The sequence below is a fragment of the Simochromis diagramma genome, unplaced genomic scaffold, assembly GCF_900408965.1.
Source record: "Simochromis diagramma unplaced genomic scaffold, fSimDia1.1 OVJJ01000822.1, whole genome shotgun sequence".
Classification (NCBI taxonomy): Eukaryota; Metazoa; Chordata; class Actinopteri; order Cichliformes; family Cichlidae; genus Simochromis; species Simochromis diagramma.
Genome location: NW_024387520.1, coordinates 7,135,100 through 7,160,703, shown reverse-complemented (window position 1 = coordinate 7,160,703; position 25,604 = coordinate 7,135,100). Strand labels below are relative to the sequence as shown.

General features: G+C 42.0%; 1 protein-coding gene across 2 annotated transcripts; it reads left to right on the top strand.

Annotated features, from left to right (window-relative positions):
- The first annotated feature begins 2,151 nt into the window (after positions 1 to 2,151).
- Positions 2,152 to 25,247, top strand: LOC120726052 (rapamycin-insensitive companion of mTOR-like). 2 transcript variants are annotated; one of them, XM_040019308.1, is made up of 37 exons: positions 2,152 to 2,258; positions 2,384 to 2,431; positions 3,856 to 3,953; positions 7,274 to 7,338; positions 7,561 to 7,692; positions 7,866 to 7,929; positions 8,400 to 8,526; positions 8,685 to 8,854; positions 9,224 to 9,291; positions 9,594 to 9,661; positions 11,372 to 11,454; positions 11,830 to 11,917; positions 13,621 to 13,711; positions 13,818 to 13,884; positions 14,022 to 14,102; positions 14,229 to 14,329; positions 14,853 to 15,012; positions 15,252 to 15,353; positions 15,434 to 15,480; positions 15,588 to 15,723; positions 15,834 to 16,033; positions 16,169 to 16,295; positions 16,577 to 16,741; positions 16,870 to 16,946; positions 17,045 to 17,123; positions 17,500 to 17,609; positions 17,699 to 17,786; positions 17,905 to 17,997; positions 18,105 to 18,211; positions 18,376 to 18,605; positions 18,748 to 19,837; positions 20,839 to 21,098; positions 21,212 to 21,418; positions 21,518 to 21,670; positions 23,039 to 23,162; positions 23,255 to 23,393; positions 23,491 to 25,247. In XM_040019308.1, the coding sequence occupies exons 1-37, from the start codon at positions 2,210 to 2,212 to the stop codon at positions 23,569 to 23,571; spliced, it is 5,175 nt and encodes a 1,724-aa protein (XP_039875242.1). In that variant the 5' UTR covers positions 2,152 to 2,209; the 3' UTR covers positions 23,572 to 25,247. The 2 variants fall into 2 exon arrangements, with proteins under 2 accessions (XP_039875242.1, XP_039875241.1); XM_040019307.1 differs by having other exon boundaries at positions 20,791 to 21,098.
- Positions 25,248 to 25,604: the final 357 nt, after the last annotated feature.

Sequence of the window (25,604 nt, the reverse complement as noted above, 5' to 3'; positions counted from 1 at the left end):
TGCAATTTGTTTGTAGTTCTCATCTTCAAACATTAACATTGGCAAATAGTTTATGCTGGCTCTCCTGACTGGGGTTTTCAGCTCAATGTCCCGGATTGCGTTCTATCATCAGGAGGGCATTAGATCACAGTAGGGAGGAAAATCAGAGCTCCAGCAGATCCAATATAATAAATTTCAAAAGGAATCTATTTTGGGGTTTAGTGTAGGGATCAGACTTTCAAAATAAAGCATATTCAGATTGCTCTGACGAGACAGCTCTGTAGTGCTTCTCCTGTCAAAGCAGTGCAGAATAATCAGCATTTCTATAGGTGCTATGACCTGAAGTTGGACTGAAAATCTGTACAACTCAATGGAGACCGCACAGTCCTCTGTGATGCTCCAGTGCTGCACATCACCTAATCAGACAGAGGTCCATCCAGTCCCAGGCACTGCAGTCTCTCTGTCAGGTAGTCAGTAATCCAAAACATTGTTTTAAGTTCAAGAAACTGAACTTCTTTAAATGACCAAACTGATAGATGCAGTAATAGTAAGCATCTGAATCTTCTTTGCAGTTCATTTAATGTCAGGGGATGAATAGCTTTCAATCTATTTTCCAGATCTGTGTTCCCTTGTAACCATAAACTTTGGTTGCATTAAACTACGAACTTGGTGAACTATGCAGCACATTTTGTTTACATTGTAATCAACAGGCAGAGAGTGGTTTCCCAGTCTCTGTTATCATCCAGTGGAGACAGCAGCTGCCATTGCCCCAGTGAGTCAAAACAACTAAATAGTTTATGGCTGAAGATTTTTTATTTTTTTGAGCGAGTGACTATTGACACATTTTAAATCCCTGATTTGCCAATCATGTATACTAGCAGAATGATCTACCTAATACACTCAGTAAGCTCATAAATTATGGGGAAGATTAATATAAAATCTCTCATTACAACCCATGAGGATTTAAAAGAAGAGAAAGAATCACAGAGCCATCGCCTACTGTATAACTTTGTATCTATGAGGATTCCAGTTCACTAGCTGATGCGCTCAGAGCAAATGTAAATTATAAAGTTGCCTATCATATCTCTTTCTCATGTGACTTTACACTTTCTCTATTTTCAGTGACTTAATCAGCTGTTTCTATTTCCTTTAGGCTGTTTGTTAATAAAAATGTATTCATATTAATTTTAAAATAGGAATACATTAATGTTATTGATGTTAATGTAAATATAATAGGCCTGCTATAAGCTACTGCCATACTGTTAACTTTTTTTTCTGATTAGCTCACTAATTGATAGTGAAGGTTATACAATACTTCTGTCCTTTGGATGTTTCAGACTGGGCCATTAAATTGAGTAGAGATCAGAATGTGTGTGTAGAGTCATTGCTTTTAGAGAGTAAGAGAAAAAGTCACCTTCTTTCATGCATTCAATTGTTAGTTAAAATTAATTTGCAAACAGACAAAATACGCCTGTACTCAGTGACACCAAGTGTGCAAGACGGTTATTGCAGGTATTAAGACCTGAAAAGCTGAACATTGTAGTCATTCATTGTTATTATTATTCTTTTCTCACACCTGTTTTGCCTTTAGTAAAACGGCGGAAAAACTAACTAACAAGAAGTTGTGCTGCAATATGATATTTTACTTTTGATATTACTTACTTTTGATATATACAAAAAATTAATGAATAATAATAACTGCATAATAATAACTTGCACATTAGATCATTAAAATTACATTTAAAAACCAGAATAAACTACTTTCAATGTTTATTGACAGACTTTACGTGTGAAAAATAGCGAAGTAATCAGTTATAACTATGAAATGTGAAAGGTCGAGCTGGAGCCACTCATAGACATGAATTATTGAAAGTTTTTTTTTCAATCAAAACCAATGTTAAATGTAGACATAATAATAATAATAATAGGGAAAAGAAGAGTAAGAATATACTTAAACGATAAAAAATGAATGGATAAGGCAAGTCAAAAATTAACTTTACCTGAAATGATAATATTTGTGATAGAAATTATATGGCGTTGAGATCCCCCTTTGCTAACCCTAACACAGTCGCCAGATCAGATTTATGCTTTTATCGCTGGTAAGATTAGAGGGATATTAAGGAGGATCCAGCTGATCTTAGGTCTGCTGAGGATCTGTTGCGGTCCTTCTGTCGTCTGCTGTCTCGCGATAACCCGCGAAGTTTCCGGTGTTGTGTATGTTCCTGGAAACATGGCGGCCAGCTTCCGCGGCCGTCCTATCCGGAGTCTTCGGATGCGAGGTAAGCACAAAAACCTCGGTTCAGCGGCTGCTGTAAAAGCAGGATATTGCAAAATATGATTTTGTCACGCACGCGATGACCTTGGAGTAATGTCTCGGCGTGTCCGCGGTGTGTGTTTTTGACAGGTCGGAATGACAGCGGGGAGGAGAACGTACCGCTGGATCTGAGCAGAGGTAAGCAGAGGCTTCATCACATCACCCTGAAAGCGATTATTGTTCAAAATGGATGAGGGCGATTTCTGCAAACGCTAGCCCCGCGTGGTGAAAGTCTAGACAGTGTACGCGCTTGACCCGTCACTGCTGTTGTTATTTCGCCATTTTCCCTCACTGTTTGGTCTGAAAACGTCGCTATCGATGTCATAACAACAGGCGGCAACGAGCTAACTTAACTAGCTGAGTTAGCGTTAGCTAGCTGCCCCAGCTAACCAGCCATGAAGACGCTCTGTTATTTTGATCGGCGTGAGTGGGCACGATAGCCTGTTATTTAGCCAAGTAGCCATAAGAGTTGCAGTCATGCATTTGTCATCGCTAACTGGCTGGGGGAATTGAGTCTGAAAGCTGTGCGCCGAGAAGCATTGAGGCAACACACGGTGGTTCTTCCAGAGGAGCACTGATAACACAGCTGCACAACTTGTCAGATTTACTCCTCCAGCATCAACACTGCATAGCAGTTTGTTTACACGGAGCAGCGGTGTCTGAGTCCTGGAGGCCCAGATCCCTGCTAGATTCATTACAATCGTCTCAACTAGAGACATGCTCACCTGAAATATGTGTGACTGACAACATTAAAATCTTCACCACAGCTTAAGTGTATTGACTCTCCTATCAGCTGCTTCAGTGCGATTTGCACTATTTACATGTTCTTCCTGATAATACCAAAACTGGGGAAAATAAAGTATGTCAGTTCCCAGAGGTTTAAAATTATGAAATAACAAATGTGCATACTAAGTTCATGTAATCACTGTGGCATCAATTAAAATGTGATGTATGCATAACTTACTGTAAGATTGGCTCGTGATGTTTACAAATGCTTGTTACCAAAGTAACCCTTTGGGCTGGCATTTTTCTCATTTCCACTTTTGAGTGATGGATTGAGTGCAGTGTTTGGAGCAGTGAGACTGATGACTAATACCGATAGCTGTTACTTTTTGACAAGCTGCAGCGTAATCAGGCTTATCATCTGCTGCGCTTTGTTGTTGAGGAGAAAGTGATCTGCGCAGCTCATTAAGCTGGTGTTTTCCCAGTTTGTGCGATGTTTACATTTGTCTTGCAGGGCAATATCTGGAAGTCATCCCACGCAAAGCGGGCGTTTAGGCGTCGACCACGCTCAGACGATTCTGTTTTAAAATGCGGTTCCCGTTTGTCAAAATATTTAACGTAGGATAGTTGAAAGGAACTGAAAACAAAAACACTTCCCGCTCAGGTCTGGCTATTTTAGTGTCTAGCCTTTGTTTTGATTGTACACTCTACATTAGTTCCAGCTAAACCAACTTCCTTCCTGCAGGATATCTATTACGGTTCATTGACTGATATTATTATGGCAATATGGCTTAACGCCTCCCTTAGTTACATTGTATTTCCTTTTCATTCTCCTTCAGAACCGTCAGAAAACTTCCGTGAAATCCTTCAAAATGTGGCCAAACCGCACGGAGTCAGTAACATGCGAAAACTGGGCCACCTGAACAACTTCATAAAGGTAATGCTGTCAAGCTCTGATAATTTTGCCTCCTTTAAAGACAGTTTTGCCTCGCTGAAATATTGTGAGACATGCAGCTTTTTGAGAGGGTTCACTGGGTTCAGATCTCTCACAAGATTGATTAGCTGCTCCTCTGTAGTGTCACCACTGACCTCTCCTTGATCTTTTCCTCTTGGGTGTTGATGCCAGCAGGCCTAGTTGTGCCTGTCACTGTGATGCTGACAGTGAATATAACAGGAGCTCGAGGGATAGGAGAGCACTCCAGTCTAATGTGCATCTGGAGCAGCGCTCAGACTTTGAAATCTGAGATTAATAGTGTCTAGTTATTGTTTGTATGGACCCGAGACTTTGATTTGTTAAAAAAAGAAGAAGAAAAGATTACTTTAGTCATTTTTTTCTCTTCTGGTTTTTAATGTGGATGATAAAAAAAAGAGGATTTAGGAGGATTTTCAGTTCAGCAAGGCTTAAAACACAAATATCCTAACATGGATTGTAACACATGTGAGCATATGCAAGTTTTACATTCTTTTGACCATGCAGTATAACTGCTCTGATTCACTTAACAGCAGTAAATGTTACTGATGCAGAGATGAGTAATAGCTATAATATCCCCAAAAGTTTAATCTGTTCATCTGGACGTAGCGTTTTCAGTGGGAGAAGCATTTCGTCACTCATCTAAGTGTCTTCTTCAGTTGATTGCAGAATGACTGCAATAATAATAAAAAAAGAGTATGAAATGTAAGTTTTTTGCTCATTAAAAAAAATCTGTTTTAGTGTTTTCGCTCATCCTTCAGGTCAGCCCTGTTAGTCAGGACTAGTGACCTCTCGAGGGTGTTTTTCTCCTGTCAACCCAAAACATGCTGGAGTACTCTCCTTCCTGTTATTTTGAACAGGAATAACAGGGGTGGAGAAAATGAGTTAATGATTGCGAGATGAGTGTGAGATAGAAAACTAGCACTTTCTTGTGCCTTGAGCACACTGGCTTTGCTGACTGTCACCTCAGGTGGGGAAAAAAAAAATCAAAGCCATGTGCACAACTGTCTAATTTACCACAGTTTCACTCTCTCCGTCTGCAACTACGCTGGGGTCGAATTGGTATAAAGTTTGTCATCTGAGTGCAGGTATTTGTCTGCTCTTCACTTTGTTGTGACAGGTCTGTCTGTGTCTGTGTGCAAAGACAGTGATGTGCAGTATTTTAAGGAAGCTAACTAAAAACCAGTATTATCAGAACACTACTGGTTTGTGGTATCTGCAGTTGTCCATGCACATGTTTACAGGAGAGTTTAATCCTGATCATAGCTATATCCTGATTTCCTCTTTCACCACACTGCCTCAAACCACTTCTGACTGCCGGTCATAAGCATATTGTAAACAATTGTTGGTAGCTGTGTGGCAAGTGAGTACTGGCCCTCCTACAACTGTGCAGTTGGCACTGGAGCAGGCTCGAGGCTGAGTGAGAGCATGGGTTTGTGTGCCTGTAATCTGTACACCTAACTCTCTTGTTTACAACTGACTGGAGGGTTATAGCCATGATGTGTGTGTGTCCCATTAGAGCACCATGACTCTGATTCCTTATAAGGGTTCCAGGACAGTGAGGGTTAGCTAATCCCCCACCCCCCCGGAGAGCATCACGTGCACCCTGTCCCCATCTCCTCTCCCCTCGTTTGCCTGTTTGGGCTCTGACATCACAGCTGTTTTAAAACAACCCTGTACTCCTTCTTGCCTCTCATCACCCATTCCACCCTGCTCCGTCTTGCCTCATGCTCTGCTGTGCTTTAGGAAATTTATGCTCAACTTTGAGGAACAGTTTAAACCAAAAGTGGTTCACTTTCATTAGGAGACACATGGCAGAATAGACAACTGTGATGGAGGAGCATTGACTTGTTGTGTGAAGGAGCCTCAGTGTACCTCTAAGAACGATGTTACAGAACATATAAGACCATATTTGGAACATTAAATATGTAAAATATTGATTAGAGTTCACACTCTCACTAATTGTTGTGTGCAGCTCTACAGTTATTAGGGAGATGTAAACACTCCACATAAGATTTGGATAATGATTACATAGAAACATGGGGCTGACACTTTATAGCTGATTTCAGTCATTTGAATACCCTTCTGGCTTATACTTCGCAATTGCTGTGGCTTTGTTCTGGCAATGTTACCTCTTTACACAGTGACAGCAGATTCATTCACTTCCCACATAAAGGGCCCACAAGGCCATTTTTCTGCAGTAAAAGGGAGAAGTGATCGATCTATTTTTTTGTTTGTTTTGCTACATTTTTTAAAATTTCTCTGTCTCCCTCTCTCTCTTTGATTTAATAGTTACAAGTACTGCAACTCTTTATTTTATTATTTCACTGTGTTTACCACAGATTTATATTGTCTCTCATCCTCAAAATCATACGTGTAAAGTCATTTTGAATTGTGGGCTACATACATCCTACTTTGAGCCTACGTGATAAATTTGTAAAATTACAGAAAAAGTAGTAGTAGTTCATTGCCCAGACCGTCGTTTTATAACATGTGAATTTTTCATTGTCCTTTTTTCCTATCTAGTATGGAAACATGTTATAGTACATAGTGGAAAAAACAGGAACTTTTTTCATTTAATTGTTTTTACGTTACTTAATTACTTAGCTGTATTATCAATAGCAGTGGTGAGGGGTCTTTTATCAGTAGGAAAGCTGTAAAAGTTATGAAAATACAGTTAAAAGGGTCATAAGTCTGTGCACTTCATCACATTTCCCAAAGCTGTCCAGTGGGCCGCTTTGGAGTCTTTCCCGGGCTCATTCTGGCCTCCTCCTCTGGTCTCTCAGATCAATAAATAAATTTAAGAAAAAGTGTACTTGATGAGTACTCCTTTTATATGCGTATTGAGATGTGATTTTTTTTTTACGACATACTGCACAGCCTTACCTGCCTTTAGGGAATTGCTAAAGGTAGACATTCATGCTGGAAACAGGGTCACACTGACTGCCAGACCTGATAGGATAGAGAAAATAGGAGCACATATCTAGGCTATGAGAGAACAATACAACAGAGTTAGTCCGACTATTGAAGACTCTATTTTATGTCCTTTGTGTTTTGACGTACTATCATACAAGCATGTGCTTAAGCGACAAATAGTGGCAAGTGTTTTGCCTCTATGGGTTTCCTACTTAGAGCCTCTAAATGAGTTGAACACGTTTTTTTCATTCACAGTTATCCATTAAATCAACATGTACCTGACTGGGCTCGATTTACTCTTGTCCTTCACTAAAAACATGCTAATGGAGTCATGGCCATATTGAAACCATTTTTATGTTTCTGTTTTATAGCTGCTGTGCAGCATTGGCCACCGTGAGGAAAATTTTGGGTTTACATATGAAGAAATCATCATTTGGTAAGTAATCTCAGCCACCGATAATAGTGTAAGTGCGTCCTATTTAATGTGTGCTTTTTATTTACTCTGGCTGTTAAGCTGTTCTGGATTTGGAATAATGATGACGTGAATGTGTGATTGAAAAGTATCAGTCAATGAAGTAATGAAGGAAATAGTCATATCTTGTGTCAGGTTGTCCGTGCCCTAGTTTTAGTCACTTTATTGTTTGTTTTTAATCTCTAGTCTGCGACTAGCTCTCCTTAATGAAGCTAAAGAAGTGCGTGCTGCGGGGTTGCGGGCGCTTCGCTACCTCATCAGAGATACCAGCATACTGCAGAAGGTCCTCAGACTACAGGTGGATTACTTGATAGCCAGGTGAGCTCCTGCTTTGAACCACCCAGTAAGGTGTAACAGTTGTTATCTTACTAAATGTTTGGTGTTTTTTTAGTTAAGTTGTTAGGGTGTTTGTAGTACCATGCTTCAGCCAGTCTTCTTCTTCGGCATAACCATGGTACATGACTGATTGTTATGATTGTGGATTTTTTCAGATGCATTGACATCCAGCAGAGTAATGAGGGTGAGAGGACTCAGGCTCTACGACTTGTCCGAAAGGTAAAAACAAGGCGTGTGTTTTGGTGATCTTTGTTCCTTCTGACCATTTGCAGAGTCGCTCTCATGTCACTCGAGGAATTTGCCCTCACTGCTCACTCCTGTGCCAGCGAAATGCCACCAGAAAGCTCCCGGGGTTAACAGGAGTGTCAGTGGGGATGGTTTGCATGAGTCTGCAGGCGGGGTTATTTATAGTTGAGTAGTTTACTGTAAATCTTCACACAGCGCTTAGAGTCATAGTGCTGTGGTTTCAGCTTCAATTTCTTGAAGGAACTACCAGTTTTACAAGCACTAAATATGTGACCTTCAGAATAGTCAGATCCTGTTTTTGCATTTCAAAAGTTGATCTTCTTTTTCTGGAGTTCTCCAAAAAGCAGCCATAAAAAAAGCAAAACAGTGAAGTTATTTTTTGCCTCTCTTTGTCGTGACTTGTTTTGATGACTCATGTTCCCGTCCTCTTCCTCTCTCTGTAGATCATCACTGTCAACGCAATGCTCTTCCCCACGTCTATTGCAAACTCTTTAATTGCTGTGGGGACCGACGGCCTGCAGGAGAGAGACCGCATGGTGCGCGCCGCCATCGCCATCGTTTGCGAGCTAGGTAAAGTGCCTGGTGTTTAAAGATGCAAGCCGGTGTGGTTGCTATGCATGGTGCTCTTTGGGTCAACAGAAAAACTTTCTGAGGTGGAGAACTATTGTTGTTTGACATTATTATTATTATTATTATTAATATTATTATTATCGCCATTGCCTGTGTAGCCCTGAAGAACCCAGAGGTGGTAGCCAAACGGGGAGGCCTCAGCACCATCCTTAAGAGTGTGATAGACTGTCAACTAAGTCGCATCAACGAAGCACTTATCACCACCATCCTCCACTTACTCAACCACCCACGCACCCGCCAGTATGTGCGTGTTGACGTCGAGTTGGAGGTCTGTGCACACACACACACACTGACACACATAGTTTATGAATTGAGAAGAAGCTTCTGTTTAAAAATGAGCCACTGTGCTGGGAGCCATTCCAGTCAGGATTAGCAGAGCTGTAGGTGCCCGTCTCTTTCCCATGGAGCTTACAGTAATCAGTTACAGCATTTCTCCAAAGCCTCATTGTCTGTAAACACTTGGGACAGTAGCAGCTCATCACTGCAGGCACACAGATGTTATATAAGATGTGTAGCAGGTTAATTATTACTGCAAGATTTTTCCTGACAGTAGTAAATAGAGATGTAATTTGAAGCTCGCTTTACTGTTGTGTTTTGTATGCATCAATTTTCTCTGTTTTTGTTCTCTGTTCTCCAGCAAATCCTCGCGCCTTTCACTGATTTTCACTACCGTCACAACGCAGACACGGCTGAGGGGCAACTCAAGTGAGTGTGTGTGTGTGTGTTTAGGTGGTATGAAGAGCCTGTGGTTGAACTGTGCATAGAGAGAGAGAGAGAGCGAGAGAGAGGAGGGTTTGTGTAGTGTTTTTGTTAGGCGACCCTTGTTGTCAGGGTGGCTTGACTCTGCAGCGGCTTGCCAGAGGATGTGAAGTCAGATTTTTATAAAAGATCTTTTATGTTTTGTTTGTGTTGTGTAGTCTGAACAACCACCGGCTGAAAGATCATAACGATGTTGTGTGCACAGAACATGATGTCCAGTCTTTAACGTGTGTTTTTCTTGTTCACAGGGAAGACAGAGAAGCCCGTTTTTTGTCCAGCCGAATGGCTATAGTGGCTGCTTTCCGCTCCTGGTCCGGTAAGGGCTTTAATATTATTCTTTCTGTACATACAGTGGGGCAAAAAAGTATTTAGTCAGCCACCGATTGTGCAAGTTCCCCCACCTAAAATGATGACAGAGGTCAGTAATTTGCACCAGAGGTACACTTCAACTGTGAGAGACAGAATGTGAAAAAAAAAATCCATGAATCCACATGGTAGGATTTGTAAAGAATTTATTCGTAAATCAGGGTGGAAAATAAGTATTTGGTCAATAACAAAAATACAACTCAATACTTTGTAACATAACCTTTGTTGGCAATAACAGAGGTCAAACGTTTACTATAGGTCTTTACCAGGTTTGCACACACAGTAGCTGGTATTTTGGCCCATTCCTCCATGCAGATCTTCTCGAGAGCAGTGATGTTTTGGGGCTGTCGCCGAGCAACACGGACTTTCAACTCCCGCCACAGATTTTCTACTGGGGTTGAGGTCTGGAGACTGGCTAGGCCACTCCAGGACTTTCAAATGCTTCTTAAGGAGCCACTCCTTTGTTGCCCGGGCGGTGTGTTTTGGATCATTGTCATGTTGGAAGACCCAGCCTCGTTTCATCTTCAAAGTTCTCACTGATGGAAGGAGGTTTTGGCTCAAAATCTCACGATACATGCCCCATTCATTCTGTCCTCAACACGGATCAGTCGTCCTGTCCCCTTGGCAGAAAAACAGCCCCATAGCATGATGTTTCCACCCCCATGCTTCACAGTAGGTATGGTGTTCTTGGGATGCAACTCAGTATTCTTCTTCCTCCAAACACGACGAGTTGAGTTTATACCAAAAAGTTCTACTTTGGTTTCATCTGACCACATGACATTCTCCCAATCCTCTGCTGTATCATCCATGTGCTCTCTGGCAAACTTCAGACGGGCCTGGACATGCACTGGCTTCAGCAGCGGAACACGTCTGGCACTGCGGGATTTGATTCCCTGCCGTTGTAGTGTGTTACTGATGGTGACCTTTGTTACTTTGGTCCCAGCTCTCTGCAGGTCATTCACCAGGTCCCCCCGTGTGGTTCTGGGATCTTTGCTCACCGTTCTCATGATCATTTTGACCCCACGGGATGAGATCTTGCGTGGAGCCCCAGATCGAGGGAGATTATCAGTGGTCTTGTATGTCTTCCATTTTCTGATGATTGCTCCCACAGTTGATTTTTTCACACCAAGCTGCTTGCCTATTGTAGATTCACTCTTCCCAGTCTGGTGCAGGTCTACAATACTTTTCCTGGTGTCCTTCGAAAGCTCTTTGGTCTTGGCCATGGCGGAGTTTGGAGTCTGACTGTTTGAGGCTGTGGACAGGTGTCTTTTATACAGATGATGAGTTCAAACAGGTGCCATTCATACAGGTAACGAGTGAGGGACAGAAAAGCGTCTTACAGAAGACGTTACAGGTCTGTGAGAGCCAGAGATTTTCCTTGTTAGAGGTGACCAAATACTTATTTTCCACCCTAAGTTACGAATAAATTCTTTACAAATCCTACCATGTGAATTCATGGATTTTTTTTTTCACATTCTGTCTCTCACAGTTGAAGTGTACCTCTGGTGCAAATTACTGACCTCTGTTATCATTTTAAGTGGGGGAACTTGCACAATCGGTGGCTGACTAAATACTTTTTTGCCCCACTGTACTTGTTAGGAATACTCACTGTTAAATATCTCCTATTCTCTCTCTCTTTCTCTCTCTTTTTTTGTCTCAGGAATTATCAACCTATGCAAGGCTGGAAATTCTGGAATCCAGTCTTTAATTGGCTTACTTTGCATACCAAATATGGAAGTTAGGGTGAGTATAAAATGTTTGGCCCTTAAGGAAGTTTGATATTCAAAAACAGAGATTTTTCTGATTCTTGCCTGTGAAGATTCCATCCAAGCGATTGTTTTTATTGTGCAGCGGTTAGATGGAGTTGCGTTACAAATTAAAAATCAACCAAAATTTCCTGTATGAAACAATCTTTTTACTAATGTTAAGTCTGCTTGGCTTCAGAGGCTTAAAGCACAGAGTGTATTTGCCATGCCATCTTATCAAACCATTGGGTTCTCTTAAGCTTGCAAATCACTGTTTTACACAGCATTAACATTAGTTCTAACTGTTCTTTTCCGCTACTTAACAATGCAGCTTTTGCCATATCTATATAATTATTTGTAACCAATTTTGCAGAAAGGCTTGCTGGAAGTGTTATATGAGATATTCAGGCTTCCTGTGCCCATTGTAACGCAAGACTTCACTGAAGCCCTTCTAAGTGTTGGTAAGTAAAAAATATCTAATTTTCAAATCATTTAATCCCCATATAAAAACAAGCAGTGGAACTGTTATATTAAGTATTTGATGTAAATAGCACATTTCACTAAAGTTAAGAGGGGAAGCATGAGATTGGAACAGTTATGTAATATAAGAAGGAAAAAAAACACCTGGTTGAAGATCTGACTGCTTGTTAGGTTAATAAGTAACACGACGGGGTGTGAAAAGACATTCCCAGAAAGGTTGAGTTGTTCATGAGTAAAGATGAGAGGGGCTCAGCACTTTTACTCTGTTTGCCCACTGAGTGTGAAAAACAAATTTTTAAACAGTTAACACTAAATGTGTAATTTGGAAAAAGAAAAGCAGAAAACAATGCGACTTAGTCATCTATCGCACAAAATCTCATTAAAGATTTGGAGAAAATGGGAAACAAGACAGCGTCAGAAAACCAACACTAAATGACCGTGGTCTTCGGGCCCTTGTGTGACACTGCATCAAAAACAGGGTTTTGTTGGGTTTAGAGCAGCGGTCCACAACCTTTTTTGCGCCACGGACCGGTTTAATGTCAGACAATATTTTCACGGACCGGCCTTTAAGGTGTCGCGGATAAATACAACAAAATAAAATGATACGACCAAGACAAAAGCTGTGGTGTTTTGTAAATATAATAATAAACGCAAATTCACTGTGTTATTGTGCAACTTTATTAGCTGCGTCCTCCTGAACAACAATGAAAGTAACATCCTCCTCTCTGCCCCTTAATGCTCTCTGGTCACTATGGTAACGCGCAAATATTTCTTTCAAAATAAGAAACACAACTACAACACGGAAACCGAGTTAACGATAAAAACCCCGAAAACCATACATTTCACACCCGAACCTCAACTCTTGCGGCCTGGTGCCAGATGACTCACGGACCGGGACCTGTTCGTGTCCCAGGGGATGGGGACTTCTAGTTTAGGAACACTTCTCAATATTGTTATCTGTGGACACAGTTCATAGTTGGATCCACAGATACAAATTAGACCTTCCACAGATACAAATTAGACCTTCCTGAGCCAACCAGAGCTCATTTAGGAGGGAGAAAGCTGCCCAGTGGTCTTATCTGCTTCATTCTGTAGTGTAAAGAGGGGCCATCTTGTTTATTATCAGTGATTAGTTGAAAAGCCAGGATCTGCTGGGGTTTGGAGATTAATTAGTGCACATTACATGGATAACTGGGCAAATCTGTGAAGGCCCAAATAATGCTTAATGATACACAAGGTAGAAATTTTTGGAGCAACATGATCATAAAGTCCATTTGAAGGAAAACGCTTTCATTTTAGCAGGACAGCACCGAAGCACAGTCTGCATGTCTACATAATAAAATGCATTTAGTGACCCACTGACTACATTTGGTGTGTTTTGAACTAAAAAAAAGTTAGCTTAAATTCTAAATCACCAGGAAACCACGACACGTTTGTGCTTTTGTTCTCTGACATAGTGTGAAAAATGTTCCAGCTCCACTTTTTTGAAATGTGTTAATGCAATCAATTTCAAAAATTAGCATTTTGTCCTGCTTAAGATTAAAAAAATCTTTGTTTCAGCATTTCATATGTTATCTCAGTACAGCCTTTGGTTAAATGTAGAATAAAATTTATTTTAGACCCCAAGTAGGTCCATGTTTTACACACACTGACAGACTGGTCTGTTTGCTCTGTTCTCCTTCAGACCCCGCCAGGTTCCAGGACACCTGGAGACTGTCTGACGGGTTTGTTGCTGCCGAGGCCAAAGTCATCCTACCCCATCGGGCCCGCTCTAGGTGACAAACGAAAGCACAGGATAGAAATGAAATATATTGACAGAACTGTTGTCACTTCAGTGTGTAAACAAGCCATAAAATGATTTTTATCTGCTCCCTTTATTAGGCCTGACCTAATGGACAACTACCTGGCATTTGTTCTTTCTGCCTTCATTTCCAGCGGGCTTTTAGAGGTGAGCTGACACAGTAAAAGCACAATAGGTTTAATTTACTCAGGCTAGGAGTGTGTGTTTCACAGTATTGTATTAACAGCTTTTGGGTGGCTTTTATATTGATGTCATTCCTTGTGCCTTTATTTTTGATACTGTAGGGCCTTGTTGAAGTTGTGACCAGTAGCGATGACCAGCTTGCTGTCAGGGCCACCATCCTTCTGGGAGACCTTTTACACATGGTAATAAAAAAAAAAAAAAGTATAATTTTGTGCATTTCTAAAAGTTTCTAAGCTATATCTTTGTTTCTTTGACTCCTTTGGCTTCTTTTGCTATACTCACCAAGGTTTTATTTCTCTCTTGATCAGGCAAATACCATCCTTCCTCATTCCCATAGTCACCACTTGCACTGCCTTCCCACTCTCATCAACATGGCAGCCTCCTTTGACATCCCCCAAGAGAAACGACTGTGAGTACAAACTGCCACACACGCAATCACTCTTGTTTTTTTTATTGTAACAAAATAATTTCCTCTAATCTTTAGTCATCATCCTTTGCAGTGTTCTCTCATAAAGATGTTCTTATCAGTAGTGCTGATTTCAGGGCTATAGACTGGTCATTGACTCGCTGGTAACAATCAGTCGCTAATAAAGCGTGTCCACGACCGGTTGACGAGTGGTTGCTGGAGGTTTCAAAAGTGGGTGCTGCACAATAAGCTTCCTTGGATTTACATTGGTTGCAAGCAGATTGCCGTGGTCACCTGTAGTTCGTGTGGAAGAAAAGGGAGCTGTTCGCCTTCAACGTTCAAAGTTGTGCATTTTCAGTGATAACGTTGGCATCTTCCATGTCACACCAACTCGATAATTTTGAAAATTTCATCCAGCCACTACTCGCCAACTGGTCGCCGACTAACTTGTAGGATTTACTTGAATACGTACTAGTTGTTAAATCACTTTTAAAACATCCTCCATCTTTGTCTCTATGCGCTCTAGGCGAGCAAGTGCAGCCGTCAACAATCTGAAACGTTTCCATGAGAAGAAGAAGAAAGGTTTGAAACCGCACAGTCTTTATCTGGACCACATCATTCGCAAGTCTGTGTCGTCACATAACCGCAGAGATTCACGTGTCCACAAAGACATCTATGTCATTAAGGTAAAGATCAACATCTTTTACGTATTTTCCATCTTACGGTTGGTCTTGGCTTTGGCTTCTGTGTGTTTGTTGCAAAGTATGAGGTGTGTTTAGTGTAGCTAGAAAGAGGGAGGCTGTTATTTGCTGCAAACCTGATTTGAACAATTTAAGCCAAAAGTTTAAACATTTAATTAAAAAAAAAAAAAAAGTAGTTTTACTTTCATATTTACAGCTTCTGTTTTTTCTGCTTCTGTGCTCAGGACACAGAAGAAGCACTGATGATGAATCTGCGAGACAGTCAGATTCTCAACCACAAGCAGAATTTGGAGTGGAATTGGTTGCTTATTGCCACCATCCTCAAGGTCAGGCTGTTCTCATGTACCACCACAGACTCGACGTTTTGTTTTTACATGTGTAAAAGGGTATTTTTTTGTCTTCTCAGTGGCCAAATGTAAACCTCAGGAACAACAAAGATGAACAGATGCACAAGTAAGCCTTTTTTTATTTAACCACAGCTCATTACAAGAAACTGAATTTGTTCAGCGTGTTTTTCTCACATCCTGTTTTACATTTCTATTTGTTTTTGTCTGATGCAGGTTTGTTCGGAGGCTGCTGTACTTTTATAAGCCCAGTAGTAAGTTGTACGCAGGGCTTGCGTTGGATCACCTAAAGGCCAGACAACTCACTGTGGTTGGCTGTCAGTTTGTTGAGTTCCTCATGGACTCCGATGAGGTTAGAGAGGTTTACACTGATGCTCGTACTCTAATTTATTTCTTCTTTTTGGTCATTTACGAACCCACCTTTGTTTTTGACGCTTTATTTTTTCCCCCGCCATCAACCAGGATGGCCAGGGTTACCTGGAGGACCTGGTGAAGGACATGGTATCGTGGCTCTCCTCGTCCTCTGGAATGAAGCCCGAGCGCTGTCTGCAGAGTAATGGCCTGCTCACTACACTCAGCCAACACTACTTCCTCTTCCTGGGGACGCTCTCGGCACACCCACAGGGAGTCAAACTACTAGAGAAATGTGGCCTGTTTCAGTGGTGAGTGAGCAGAAAAGTCTTTAATCTATTTTGAGCTTTTCCAGGCCTGCAGAGTGAAATTGTGTCAGAGCTGTTTGATTAAAAACATCCTGCAAGGTGACATTTGCACTTTTTTTTTCTCCCCTCTATTTTCAGCCTGCTGAATCTGTGCTCTGTAAAGAACCAGGATGCTGTGCTGAAACTCGCTGTATCCACACTGGACTACAGCAGAGATGGTCTGGCCAGAGTGATCCTCTCCAAGATCCTCACTGCTTCTACTGATGTAAGCAAGCTATTAAAACACTAATATTGTAATTAGTAGTAATGAGGAAGTTGTTTTTTTCATGCACAGTGGTCAGCAACCTCTTATCACACTGCCACATTTGCAGGCATAAAATAAACTGAATGATCTATTGCCAAACTTGCCCTTTTTTCTTTTTCTAAACACACTCGATCACCTCATTTTCCTCCACCCACCACACCTTCTGAGAAGTCGTAGGCCTCTTGGCAATTAAATGTTCGCACCACCCCTGATCACACAATACTTCTTGTCTCGCTGTGCAGACGTGCAGGCTGTATGCTACCAAGCACCTCCGCGTGCTGCTGCGTGCAGGCGTGGAGTTCTTCAGTAGCTGGGGCATGGAGCTGCTGGTCACACAGCTTCACGACCACAACAAAGCTGTGTCCATGGAGGCCCTGGACATACTGGATGAGGCGTGTGAAGACAAGGTGAGTGATGATGCCGCTTAGATTGTTCTCAGCAAAGCAATTAAATAATAAAGTAGCAAAAGCAGATAAGATTAAGCCCATCGTGTTATCTGACAGTTTCGTTTTGTGTCCATTCTGCTGCTTTACAGGCCAACCTTCACGCTCTAATCCAGCTGAAACCAGCTGTGTCCCACCTGGGAGACAAAGGCCTCTTACTGCTCCTCAGGTAGGTGTTTACCACTACAACATTACAAAAACAGTGCGTCACTCTGAAATAGTCCTTCTTGAACACACTCTACATCTTTTTTCCCCCTGCATTTTTAGGTTCCTGTCCATTCCTAAAGGTTTCTCCTACCTCAATGAGAGGGGCTATGTCAGCAAACAGCTGGATAAATGGCAAAAGGTATTATTCAAATATCAGCAGACAGCTTAATGAAATCTCATTTAAAATATTCTGAAATCATGTGGCTATAACAAGGACACATACAAATGAGTTTCCTCCCCTCACCCCAACCGGTCACGGCAGATTGCTGCCCGTCTCCGAGCCTGGTTCTGCTGGAAGTTTCTTTCTGTTAAATGGGAGTTTTTCCTTCCCACTGTCGCCAAAGCGCTTGCTCATAGTGGGTCATATGATTGTTGGGTTTTTTTCTGTTTTCTTTGTATTGTAGGGTCTTAACCTTGCAGTATAAAGCACCTTTGAGGCAACTGTTGTTGTGATTTGGCATTCTATAAATAAAATTGAATTGAATAGAATATTAAGTAGACTCTGTGCATTGCAGGAGTATAATCTTAAGTATGTGGACCAGATAGAGGAGCAGCTCAATGAAGCACTAACAACTTACCGCAAACCTGTCGATGGAGACAACTACGTCAGACGCAGCAACCAAAGGTAAGAAGGGTGAAATCTGGGGCCATTCGATGAGCTGTAGCAGTGAATGGGTTTTTGACTGTGCCTGATTTCTTTGGCCATGTCTCCAGGTTACAAAGACCAAACGTCTATCTCCCTGTGCACTTGTATGGTCAGCTGGTTCACGATAAGACAGGCTGTCATTTATTAGAGGCTCAGGTAAGGTCTCTCTCTTCTTTTTTTTTTTTTTTTTTTTTTTTAACTAAAAATTATCATTCAGCTGTTCTGTAGGACTAAAGTGCCATTTGTCTTTTATTTTTGCCCCGTCTGTCTCCAGAGTGTAGTGCCTGACCTTAGCTACACGATTCGCTCCCCGATGCTGGACACCTGGGAGGGCATCAAACAGCTCAAAGCTGCTCTCTGGGCACTAGTCAGTAACGCAGATTAACCCGTGTCACATAAGTTAATCTTTAATGATAATACAAAGACACGGGCTTGATTGTGGTTGTTTTTCGTTTTGTTTTTTTGTTTTTTCAGGGCAACATTGGCTCTTCAAACTGGGGTCTGAATCTCCTGCAGGAGGAGAACGTCATTCCTGATATCCTTGCATTGGCTCAGCACTGTGAGGTGCTGTCAGTGCGAGGGTGAGCTTTTCTTTCTTTGTCTTATTTTCAGTTACATTAAAAAGCGTTACTATGGAACATGTAACGTCAGACTGTTTTTTTTTTTTTGTGTGTGTTTTTTTTTTTTTAAATTTCATAGAGAAGTATTTTGTATTTGTATTTTGACTGTCACTTGGTGTCCACAGGACATGTGTGTATGTGCTGGGTGTGATCACCAAGACCAAGCAGGGCTGTGAGGTGCTAAAACAGTTCGGTTGGGATGCAGTCAGACACAGTCGCAGGACGCTGTGGCCCGTCACTCCAGACGAAGTGGACACGCAGCTGACCTCTGAACTTTCTTCAGTACCGAGCACGCTCAGTCTAAACTCGGAGTCCACCAGCTCCCGCCACAACAGTGAGAGCGAGTCTCAACCAAGTACGTAGCACATTGCCTTTGCTTTGTCACCATGTTCTCCAAAACTATTGAAATTTATGTTTTGTTTCTTTAACAGATCTCTATAATAATCAGTAATTATTGCTAGAAGTTGGACGTTTTTAATTAATTTCATTTCTCTTAGACATGTACATCCTGGATGATGACAAGTGTGATGTTCTGGACCAGTCGGATGAGACTTCTTTATACTTACACTCCAAACCAGTCAAAGACCGTAGCCCTTTTACAATACTGGCCTCTACTCGCTTCGTTCGCACTCGCTTCCTGAACTCCCTGTCTCTCCCCAGCAAGAAACTGCGCTCCACCAGTGACCCCAAGACACCATCGGGCTCCCGAACCCCCACTGAGCTCAAGACTGGGAGTATGAGGCGGAACAGGACAGTGACAGAGCCCTCTGTCTACAGCCCAAACCAGGGGGACTTTACCCCTATCTTTAATGGCCGAGGAATGCCAAAGAGTCCAACGGTCAGTCTGGAGACATCATTTGTCGGGACAAGAGGGGGCTCAGAGGAGCACTTGGTGGATGGCAGGCTGTCGAAGGGAGGAGGCTCAGGCCTCGGACTTAGTACTCTCGGAGGCCAGGGGGCTGCAGAGCAACATAGCCGGGAGAGAGAGCAGAGCAGCCGGGAGCGTCTAGCAGGAGATGGCGGCTCTTCTAGCGGAGGCAATGTAGGAGGGGGTGGCGGAGGTACTCAGTTTAAAAGCCGCAGTCAGAGCTTTAACACGGACACCACAACGAGCGGCATCAGCTCCATGAGCTCCAGTCCCTCTCGGGAAACCGTTGGCAACCCGGAGCATCCGGAGGCCGAACCGGATTCCTCTGACTGCGTGAGCCTCAACACAGTAGTGTCTGCCAAGACTGTCAAAACACTCTCATCCCTCACCCCCCAGTCACAGACTAACCACATGTCCACGTCCAAGTCCTCCACTGTCTCTCTGGTACCTCCCGGCTCCTCCCACACCCTCCCCCGCCGGGCTCAGTCTCTCAAGTCCCCCTCAGTGACCACCATAAAAAGCCTGGCTGATTGTAGCTTCATGTACACCAGCCCGAGAGACGCGCTGGGCTACGCTACGCTGAAGAGGCTTCAGCAGCAGAGGATACACCCATCTTTGTCTCACAGTGAAGCGCTGGCTTCACCTGCCAAAGATGTGCTGTTCACAGACACCATCACTATGAAGAGCGGCAGTCTCGATTCCAGACTAACTCCCCGCAGGTAAGTCGGCTCCACCGCAGGGTTTGCTTCATGGAAACGGAACATCTTAACCCATCTCTATTATTCTGTTGTCTTTTTGAGCGTATTTAATTTAGGTTTGGTGCCACGTGAAGATGTTAGCCGTCAGCCTAAAGAATGTTTAAAAACATGCCTGAACCTGAGTTTTCGCTTTTAGTTTTTTTGTACCTTTGGAATGACAGATTTTTTTTGTGGGGGGGGGGTGAAGGGTGTCTTTTTGTGCACCTTCTGCTGTGTCTGTCAGGATATCAGATAGGAGGGTTACCTGTCCAGAACCCAGCGCCGTAAGTTCGTACCGCAGGCTGTCCAGAACACTCGTACCGCGGTGGGTGGACCTAGCTTGTGTCCTCCTTTAGAGATGTAGCTTCTAGCACCAGTCCAGACAGATCAATATGTTGTTGCTGCTTTAGTAGAGTACTAACTGCTCTTTGCCTACAGTTGATCCATCAGTGCTTTCCTGTTGTGCAAGTAAGTCCCACGTAGACTGGTCAATTTCTAGTGGCCCCCCTGTGACCCCAACTTAAAAATATAAATGGCAAACCGGTAGAGATTAGTGCAATTTGATGTTTTACAATGTGTCTAGTATAAATGTATCACAGTGATAAGTCATGCATAGAAAAAATGTGGTGGGTAAGGTAAGTTAGTGCAAAAAGCAGGACCAGAAAATAAGGAAATGTGAAAGAGTGTGAAAAAAGAGCTAAATCTCTGATACAAAGGTGTAACAGATGAGTTCATAACTCTTAACCTGTACATTACCCACTGATTGCACTGGAAAAATAATTCATTTATAACTTTAAACCTCAGACAATGGAGACAAAATGTCTTTTGCTGCCGCTGCTCTGATTGCGTTCTGCAGCAAAAAAAAGTTTCCCCTCTCTGTTCTTTTACCAAACATTTTTTTCCCATTTATTCCCCATGTTCCTTTTCTTTCCCAGCCTCTCCCCCCGGATCCTCTCACGCACCTCTCCTCTTGCCCTCCCTAGGTTTCTGAAAGCTCTGAGTTTTGCCTCTTTGGATAAAGAAGAGCTACTCAGTCCAATCAACCAAAGCACCCTGCACCGCTGCTCTTCAGTGCGCTCCATGGTCTCCAGCGTCACCTTCGGATGTAACGACGACTACATTGGCCTTGCACTGCCAATGGACATCCATGACATGTTCCACATCAGAGACTCTGCCTACTTTCAGCAGAGGATCAGCCCACCATCGGAAGAGCGGAAACGTTTTCTTTTCGGTGACGGCGATGGTAACGTCCACTTTGCACATAATTAAATAAACTATTGAAAGCTTATGAAAGAAAGAAACAAAGCTGCACAAAGACAAGAGACTGATTTCTGTTGGTGCTTATCACCTCTGTAGGTGATCGTCCTGCCCTCCCAGTGCTGAAGCAGCAGTTTAGTATCTCAGAGCTGATTGTGCACCGAGGAGACACCCCGAACCACATGGTGGGCTCAGAGGAGACGGGCCTGCAGGTTCACACTGAAGAAAACTGCCTCTACTGCGTGGGAGCGATCGTCCTTGGATACCCCACTCAACCACTGATCAATAGCACACACTCTCGTACAGGTAAGCTGACACGCACACATTCAGTCATTTGAACGGATGCGGATTGAACCCAACAGATACTTCAAGGAATGCTTTTTTTCTTCCCATCTTTTCTTGCAGATTTTGTCGACTTTCCATCATGGGGAGGCCAGAGCGGCCACCGCCTGGAGGTGATGCCACAGTCAAAATTTTCTGGGGTGTCAGGCTGCAGTGATGCTGCTGTGTCACAAGGTTCAGTCTCTGGCACACCTACACCTGGTGACATTGTCATTGGTAAGCTCACAAATAACCACAATATGCTAAATTAAAAAGTGCTCCTTTGTTCCAGTTGAAAGTCATACTGTCTCCTTCTCCATCAACTCATTTGTTGGACCTTTTTTCTCTTTCCACCTGTTTCCTCTCTCTTTCTCTAGACCATCAAAGCAAATTAGAATGACAAAGGAAGTCTTTATTTAACTAGGAAAGTCTGTTTAGTTTAATCTTTTTTTGTTGATGAGTGTCCTAAAATGAGCAGTGGCAGGACAAGTGAGTCAAACTTTGTGCCCTGTGGAATATTCAGTCCTTAATATTTGATTAAAGTTTAGTTCTGTGGAATAAGCAAATACAAAAGCCCACACACACATTGATACTTCAGCATAAAATTGCAGCATTAATGAGAAATAAAAGTTAAACCAAACTCCCAGACATTGACAATGAAGTCATTTCTTGAAGAAGTTTAGTTTTGAATTTTCATTCAATGTTTCTTATTCCAAGAAATGATGTAACAGAATAAGTATTTAAGATGAAGTCTTAGGGAGTTTATTAGTTTTACAAATGACTTGAGATCATTTCATTACAGATCATAATGAATTAACAGAGTGTACAACAAACAAGAGAGTAACTAACACAACTAAATAGCTTAGCACTTGTAGAAGTTCATCTGTTTTGCATTAAAACCAATTAATTACTGTGAAACTGTTTGAACAACTCGCTGCATACATTTTAAAATTCACTGCATGGTGCATCCAACATAATAAGAATCACATTTGAACGAATTAACGAGTCAAACAAATCTCATCATCCACACTGCTCTGCATAAGTTTTCAGCTCTCCTGCTCAGGCCCAAGAGCCGCCCCACTCAGCTGCTCTGCTCTGCATTTATGGATTAGTTCTCCACACTCTGGATTCTCCCCCCAGTTCAGCTGCACTTCCCACACTGCCCCGCACAGCCAGCAACCAGTCCAGTTCTCCATTTGTGTCCAATAACACACTCCACCCAGCTCTGCCACGTCTCCAACAACCCACTCAGCCCTGCAATAATTAATCACGTTTTATTGAACTTTATCAATCAATCACATGCTGCTAGCTCTGGATCAGTTTATAGCAGTTTTTATATCAAACTATGTATAAACAATAAATGTTGCTAGGAAACCTGGCATGCTGCAGGCTGATTTGACTGTTTTTCTTCTCATCCCACACACTTCAGAATTCACTGTATGATGAATAAACCCAATTTTAGAGACAGTAATAAATTATGAGGACATGGGGTTATATTTTAATTGAGTTACTTTATTTATAAAGTGCCATTGGGTGATAATGAGTCCCTTGGTTTTGTGAACGTAAATAAGAGTGTATGTATAAATATTCGCTTGCTTCCCTCAGGTGGCAAGGCGATATCCGAGGACGGCCCCGCCTCTCGAGTCTTACTGAGGAAGGAGGTGCTCCGCCTCATCATCAACCTCAGCTCCTCCGTAGGAACCAAAGGCCACGAAACAGGACTACTGACGTAAGGCTCCTTTTCCCCCTTTTGTGCATATACTCTGGATGCATTTTAAAGTTGTTTTTCCAAGGTCTCTAAAATATTTCATCTCTCTTCAGGATAAAAGAGAAGTTTTCATATGCGTTTGATGACATTTGCCTGTACTCGGAGGTTTCTCATCTCTTATCCCACTGTGCATTTCGCCTGACCTCAAGACGTTTCATACAAGAACTTTTCCAGGATGTGCAATTTATGCCAGTAAGATCAATTGAAACTTGATTTGAAGTTTTTTTAAAACGGATTGTGTCCTTGTGCTTACATGTTTAATCACTGTTCTTCTTTTGGTTCTCCCCAGATGTTTGAGGAAGCAGAAGCAATCCTGACAAAGCAACCAAAACCTGTTGAAGAGGACGCTGACCCTCCTGAAGAATCCTGATCATCCCATTTCTCCCCCATCCCTCCTGCTTTCCCTGCACAGCTGCAGACCCGGCTTCTTATCACCCTGAAAGGAAGACAAAACTGAAATAATATGAGTTAAGGCTCTGAAGATGGGGTGGGGCATTTCGATGTGTTTCTGGTGGATTTTAACAGCACCACAGCCAAGGAAAAAGAGGAGATGGTCATCAGTCACCTTACATACGAGCTGGAAACAAAGGACGTCAGCATCTATAAACAAATGTAATCCGACACGCCTAATGCTGTCTCAGACTTTTTTTTTTCTTTTTCTAAATAAAAACACAGGAAAAAGTGGGAGCAGTTTAACCAAATACTGTTTTCAAATGGACTGGCGATGTCGAGCAACACTCAATAATACATCAACATAATGCTCAGCGACAAGCTAAATCATTAGGACAAAGACTCGAGCTGTGTTTAAAAAACAAAAACAAACAAAAAACTATCATTTTTTTCCCTCCTCTTTCCAGAGGTGGTCTTGTTTTTTTTTCTGTAATGAAATAAGTCATGTCGTCGTGTCTGCCCAGTGGTTCCTCAGACCTTGCGTTCTTTTCTTCGACAAAACACTACAGAGGGATCCTGCTGTTTTTAAAACGTACCTGGAGCCTTCATATCCCACCCCGACTCGTGATCTGTTCTAGCCGGATATGTGCTTTTGCTTCTCTTGCCTCTCTACTTCTTACAACCTGTAGCCTCTTGTCAGCACAGGTAGCCAATTGCTTTTCTAGTTCTTGTATCTCAGACAATCAAACATCACTAGTATTCTATTTTCTAAAGCATTATATCTACCACCCTCACGCAGTACATGGGAAGAATAGCACGTAATTTAATGCTAGTTTATGCCATCCTTTACCTGCTAAGGACTTCTCGTGTTTTTTTTTCTTCCACTGCATTTTTAGCGAGCTTCTCTGGAAGTGGGTCGATCCTTGGAAAGACGCTCGGAAGATTCATTGTAGATTCAGTCCCAATCTCTGCTCACACGTGTTTCCAAACTCTGCGTAAACCCAGCGGCTGCCCATCACTATACCTTCTTACCTTTGTGCTTCACCTCCACTGCATGTCCAACAAGCATGGCAAAGTTGTAATGTCACCTGAACGTGTTTCTTGCTTGTAAAACCTTTTTAAAAATAGGTTGCCATTACTTGCTGCCATTACGTTGTAGGACTATAATGACCCCTGGATTTGCCTCCACCATGCAGTTTCACAGGGGGGAACGCGAGCGATGACTAAAGGATTTATAAAAGGTTTTCCAGGGAAACAGGGGAGCTCGGTTTCCATTGGCTTATTATTATTTTTATTTTTTTATTTAATTTTTTTTTTTTTTTTTGCTCTACTGCTGCTACACAAATGGACTCATAGAGAGATGATTCATAGATCAGCTGAGTGATGTCAGATCCGATCTATTTATTATATGTCTGTACCATAGAGTGAGCTCAACCAGAGAAGAAAAAAGTTATTTATATTTTTTCCTCAAGACTGTATTATAATTTAAACGTTTTCCTTTTTTTTTTCTCCTTTTTTTTTTTTTTTTTTTGCCTGAATCGTGGTTTCCCTTGTATAATGTGTACAGTATGTTTTGGGGGCATTGGTGACCTAAAGAAACATACAATCCTATCAAAGGGATGCATTGTTAATAAAACAAAATTTGAAATACCCAAAGATAGTTGATATTATTTAAAAATCCAACTTATTTCATTATTTACTGTGTTAATGTCTTATAAGTCTGCTAATATTGTTACAGTTACAGTTTTGGGGTTTTTTGTTTTGTTTTTGAAGAAACATTTAAATTAGGTAAAACAAAATCCTCAAAAATTAGGCTGGGCACATCTTCTACGTATAGGTAGTGTTCCTTAATGTTTAAGTTATCAAGTTATCTGCTGTTTAAAACACGATTTCCCTTCAGAGTTGCCGTACTTTGACAGTTTCAATAACAATCTCAGCTTTTTCATATATAGCATGTTTATTAAAGTTACTGTTCCAAAAGGCCAAATATGTGTTTTAAGAAGAGATTTATGA

Coding starts and splice junctions, on each gene's coding strand:
- LOC120726052 (XM_040019307.1), top strand. CDS start 2,210: ATGGCGGCCAGCTTCCGCGGCCGTCCTATCCGGAGTCTTCGGATGCGA. Junction 15,354..15,433: donor TTATTGCCACCATCCTCAAG/GTCAGGCTGTTC, acceptor TTGTCTTCTCAG/TGGCCAAATGTAAACCTCAG. Junction 16,034..16,168: donor AAATGTGGCCTGTTTCAGTG/GTGAGTGAGCAG, acceptor CTCTATTTTCAG/CCTGCTGAATCTGTGCTCTG.